The sequence below is a fragment of the Condylura cristata genome, unplaced genomic scaffold (assembly GCF_000260355.1).
Source record: "Condylura cristata isolate star-nosed mole 26May11 unplaced genomic scaffold, ConCri1.0 scaffold00022, whole genome shotgun sequence".
In the NCBI taxonomy this organism is placed as follows: domain Eukaryota; kingdom Metazoa; phylum Chordata; class Mammalia; order Eulipotyphla; family Talpidae; genus Condylura; species Condylura cristata.
Window position 1 is genome coordinate 27,818,912 of NW_004567123.1, and position 5,236 is coordinate 27,824,147.

General features: G+C 55.9%; 1 protein-coding gene across 1 annotated transcript in view; it reads left to right on the forward strand.

The window, feature by feature from the left end:
* Positions 1-5,236, forward strand: part of HNF4A (hepatocyte nuclear factor 4, alpha) — a 20,547-nt gene that overhangs the window by 4,266 nt on the left and 11,045 nt on the right. Inside the window, exon 3 of the mRNA XM_004687019.2 lies at positions 1,055-1,149. Coding sequence (XP_004687076.1) covers positions 1,055-1,149 — 95 coding nt within the window. The remainder of the gene's footprint in view (positions 1-1,054; positions 1,150-5,236) is intronic.

A 5,236-nucleotide genomic window follows, 5' to 3' on the forward strand; every position in this document is an offset into this window, starting at 1 on the left:
GGGGGCTCGGCACCTCCAGCCAGGGAGTGGTGCGCTCTGGCTGATGTTCCTAGGGTGTTTCTTCTCCTGCCTGGGTTCTAGGCCTCTGCCCTTCCCCCCACACCGCCAAGCTGCCTCTGGCTTCTTAGGCTTGGCCGGTCCAGGTGTGAACACCTGTTCCAGAAGCCTCACTGACTGACCATAAGCCCTTTGCTGAGCACTGACTTTATCCCACCACACTGTGTCCTTGTGTGACTCAACCTGTCCCTGAAATCCCAGCATTATTTTTCCATTTAGCAAATGAGGATACATGAGGCTTAGGATCAAGCCTTTGCTGACACTTCAGAGGATGGGGTTCGCCCTTTAACATGGGGCTTTTTCTGGGGCACATAAGGGACTGGCCCCAGGCCTTTCGACGGATCCCAAGGCTTCCCTAGGCCTTGAAGATCTCTCCTTTAATAGCATCTCCTGTTACTGCAACAGCAGTAATGAAGTACTAGCAACTGTCACTTATGAGTCCTGTACAGATACTGTGCCAAGTCCTGCTGGAGTATTATCTCATTTTTACCTGTCAACGCCCCTCTGAGGCTTCCCCCACGCCCCCATTTATAGATGAGGAAGGTGTGGTTTGGAGACAGCCAGGTATTTGTCTAAGGTCACTCAGCCTGAATCAGTGACAGAGCCTGGGTTGACACTCAGGGCTCAGGACATGCCCCCACCACACTCGTGGACAGTGGCTTACAGGAACCACATACTTCCTCTCAGCCATTGCCCGGCGCCTGGGAGCATTTGGGCTCTCTGGAATGTGGCAGTGATCCTCATGAGTCTGGGGCTCCCAGCTCAGCTCTGACACCTAGATGGGTGATCTGGGGCCACGTGTGCCCACCCCTCGCCTCAGTTTCCCCATAGTTAGCAGGACAGAGTCCATACAGCCTTTCTCTTGGTCGGCGAGAAATCCTGGGGTGAAGGGTTAAAGCAAGGAGGCTGGAGGTCAACCAGATGGCCAGGGTTTTAGCTCAATCCATGGAGGGGGAGATTGTCCCTTCTCCACCCAACCATCCAACGCCTTCCCCAGGTTTAGCCGACAGTGCGTGGTGGACAAAGACAAGAGGAACCAGTGCCGCTACTGCAGGCTCAAGAAGTGCTTCCGGGCTGGCATGAAGAAGGAAGGTGAGCTCGGCCTCCCCCACTCGCCAGTGCCCCTCCCCCAGCTTCCGGGCAGCATTTACAACCCAACCACAGCTTTATGACTAGGTGACAGGCCCCAGGGTGACTGGCTAATGACTGAGAGGAGGAAGGGCCTGGAAATCTGACCATAGGGAGGGGCTGGGCTTGGTCTTGAGAAAGATTCAAATAGATAAGCGCCCAGTGTAGGCTACTCAGGTTCCCAGACTGCCTTTGCCACCCCAAGTTAGACACATCAGGGGCTTTTTCTTGATCCACCACTAGGAAAAAAGTGTCGAATAGATCACCGCAAATTTCAGTGTACCACCCCGTACTCAATAAAGCGGACACGGGGCTGCTGAGCTCCCTACCTCAAGAACCGGCTCCCCCAGCCTTAGTCTTCATTCTTGGGTATCAGGTGACCCAAAGGTTTCCTGTTCTAGGGAAACCTTGTAGGTTCCAGACTCCTCCTGGGAAGTGGAGGAGAGGAAGTCATTAAAGATGCACTGACCAGGCCGCCTACTCCCAGCAGACATTTGATCACTGGACTGCCCCACAACTTCACTCCTTTCTTTCTCCTGACACCCCTCTGTGGCCAGCACTATCCCTACTGCCCTTTTCAGAGCTGAGGGAACTGAGCCCCACAACTGGACTGTTCAAGTGAAGCAACTTGCCTAAAACCCTAGGACTGGTCAATGCCAGGTACACCACACTGTAGGCTGGAACCTCAGCTTCTGAGTCATGTTTAGCGTTACCCCCAGATCCCAGCATCATTTAATTTTTTTTTTTCAGCCCAAGTTCAGGGAGAAAAAATCTTTTTCCTGCTTCTCCAATTGAGTTAAATTCATTTTCAAATCTCTTCCTTTCCCTCACCCCTCAACAGACCCCCACCAACTCTAGACTGACCTAAGACCTGTCATCTTTTGGCCTAAAGCCAAACCCTGGTTAGCCCTACACCCCCACACCCCCTCCCCACACACACACACTCACACACACACTCACACACTCACCACATTTGCCCTCTTTCCTTCCCCTCTTCCAATGGGCTTGAGCCTCTTTCCCCGGCACCCGCCCCCCAAGTTGAGATCCACTTTGTGGAATGAGAAATGTTATGAATGGGAATATGGCATCTGTATGAGCAGCTCAAAGCAAGAAAAAGTTGGAGAATTGTCAGTAAGGGTCAGTGGTGCTCATTGTCAGGGAGTCTGTTACCCCAGACAGCTGAGGATTTTAGATTCAAGGGAAAGAATCTCTTGGAGTAGCATTTCAGGCCTTGTAACTGACAGGTGGGAGAAGGTTGGCATCTTCCTAGGCAGTGTGGGGCCTGGCCCTGGCTGTGGCCCGTCTCTTGTTAAATACCCAGGGAAATTGCAGGGAACTTTCTGCCCCTCCCGGGCTTTACTTTTCCCATCTTTAAAACGAGGGGTCATACAGGCACTAGGGTCTAGACACACCCTCACTGGCCTCCCACATGGCACACTGCTCATGGGGGGCCCCCATGTGACTCCATGGGGGGGATGCTGCCTTTTATGTGCCTCCACTGGGCTCCCTGATGGGTGCAGGAAGCGCTGGCTGCCATGGGAGCAGTGTTGGCCATGGGGTGAACTTGGACATGGCAGGAGAGCAGAGCTGGGAGCTGGCCCACCCAGCGTGGAGGGTCGCAGGAGAAGGGTTTTCTTACTCTGGGGTCTCCAGCCCCTTAACTCCCCAGTGCCCTTAAACTAGTTGACTTTCATTCTCTGATTCCAACAACATGCAGGCCCATCGCCTGGCTCCCGAAGGGGACCCAGAACGCCAGGCTGCTCTGCCTTCATATAGCCTTGAGAACAGTCTTTGCTTCTTGGCTGAGGGCAGGTGGCTCTGTGCCAGGAAGACAGGAGATTGGGCTGGTGGCGAGTGAGCGTGGGTTAGTCAACTGCTTACTTACCGGCCTGGCTGTCAGGGAAGAAGGACCTGCTTTCACTTGGTTGGTTTGAGCAGTGACCAGGGTGGCAGTGTTCAGCTGCTCCTGTAGTCAAGCTCTGCCGGGGGGCCTCCACCTAAATCTCTTAGTCCCAACACCCTCCTCATCCTGGCGGGGCCTCCCCAAAGCCAAGGAGGCTTCCGCAGAAGCCGTGGTCAGGAGAGTTGGGGAGAGTCTGTCTGTCTCTTGCTGATGGCCTTCGTAGGACTTTGAGATTAACACCCAAGAGTCCCCAGGACAGGGAGGAAGGTCTGTGAGTCTCTACACCCCCTTTATGGATAGGCACGTTGAGACGAAGAGTGATTGAGTCAGGGGCTAGTTGGGATTAAAGCTCAGGCTCCCCAGAGCTGAGCAGACACCCCGCCCCCCATATCAAAACTGGGGCAATGGCCTTGGGAGGGACCTTTCTTGTCTAGATTCCTGAGACCTCTTCTTGACTGATGAGGACTGTAAATCTTGTAGACCTGAAAGTTTTGACCAGCGAATATTCCGTGGTGGTAGCAGTGGGCTCCCTGGAGGACAGATTCTGGGGCGAAACCTGGGTGTCTCTGAGCCCAACAGCCGGGCCAAAGGGCTGGGAGACGACCCCATCTAGGTCTCCATGGGCAGACCCAGGACGCATGTCTGGCATCAGAAGCCCAGTCCAGGAAACTGGGCCAGAGGTGCCAGAGGCATAGGCTGGCTGGCTGGCAGCCAGGGCCCGGGCCGGCTAGTGAGGTCTTCCTCGAAGCCCCAGCCCAGCCCCCCACGGGCGCTCACTCCCAGGGGGTTCTGTGGGGAGACAGGCTCATCCTCCTCTGTGCCTCTGCCCAGGCCAGTTAATATTCAATAGAAGTTACATTAGGTCCCCGACCCTGCTAATACTGAGCAAACATTTGGAAAACATCATTCCGTGACTGAGCTCGCGCCGGGCGCTGATAAGGCCGCCTAACCTTGAGGTGCTCCATGCGCAGCTGCTGACTGTGGCCTTTACTGGGCCCGCCTCTGCTGGCGCCGGTGCCGCACGGAGGCTGCCCTGGGTGGGGGCGTTTGCAGGCGGGGCTGATGCCAGGGTGAGGCCCTGGGCGCTGGCACCCAGGGTGGAGGGTCTCAGGAGAGGGGCTTTCCTACTTTGGGGTGTCCAGTCCACTGACTCCCAACTCCCTTTAGACTATTTGACGTTCATTCTCTGATCTCTCTCCCTGCGTGAAATCGAGAGAAGCCCAGTTGCTTGGCGATGTCAGCGTGACCCTGAGAAACCGGCCCAGGGCAGGGTCCTCTGTGCCTCCTGCATTCACTCAACAAATGCTTCTTGAGGACCTAGTGTGTGCCAGGCTTTGTCTAGTCACCAGGACTACTGCAGCAAATGAGAGGGGCAAAGCTCTGGCTTTCTGGAGCTTTCCTCCCATAGTGAGACAGGGCAAGAAAATGAGCCAACCACAGTCAGTGCCAAAAAGAAAAGTAGAACAGGTAAAAGGCAGGGCATGGGGAGGCGTGCCCCCCAGGAGGGCCCTCAGAGGGTGTCTCTGAGGGGGTCTCTGCCACATTCACGGAGACCGGAAGAAGCTAAGCGCATTCCAGGCCATGGAACAGCAGTGGCAGAGGCCCTGAGGCAGGAGCAGCAGGGAGGCCGGTCTGGGGGTCCAGTGCGAGCTGGGCAGATGGTAAAGTGAGGCCAGAGAGGAAGGGCCATGAGGAGCGAGGCGTGGGCTCTGTGTGAGATGGAGCGGCAGAGGGCTACACCCTGAGTTGGGGCTTTGCGGATGCCCAAACATGCGTAGTGGGGCTGGGGTGTAAGGGAAAGAGATGTTGAGGAAGGCTCCCGACTTTGGGCCTGAGAGACTGAAGAAAAAACCTGTCAGACCCCAAGATGGGAAAGGCTGCAGCGGGTCAAATCTGGGAGGGGAACGGAGGCCCAGAGAGAGGGTGTGAGTCCTGGCAGCACCCGGGGAGCGCCCGCTCCGGCCCCTGCCACCTCCCTCCCTCCCTCCCTAGTTCTAGAAAAGCATGTTGTGCTGGGAGGCTCCTGGACGCCAAGCAACAAGGCCAGGCAGGGGGGATTTGAATGCTGGGGACCCTGACTGCTCCAGATGGGGACACGAGTAGAGTGTAGAGCTGGTAGACAGAGGTCCTGATCCTGGAGCTCTGGGG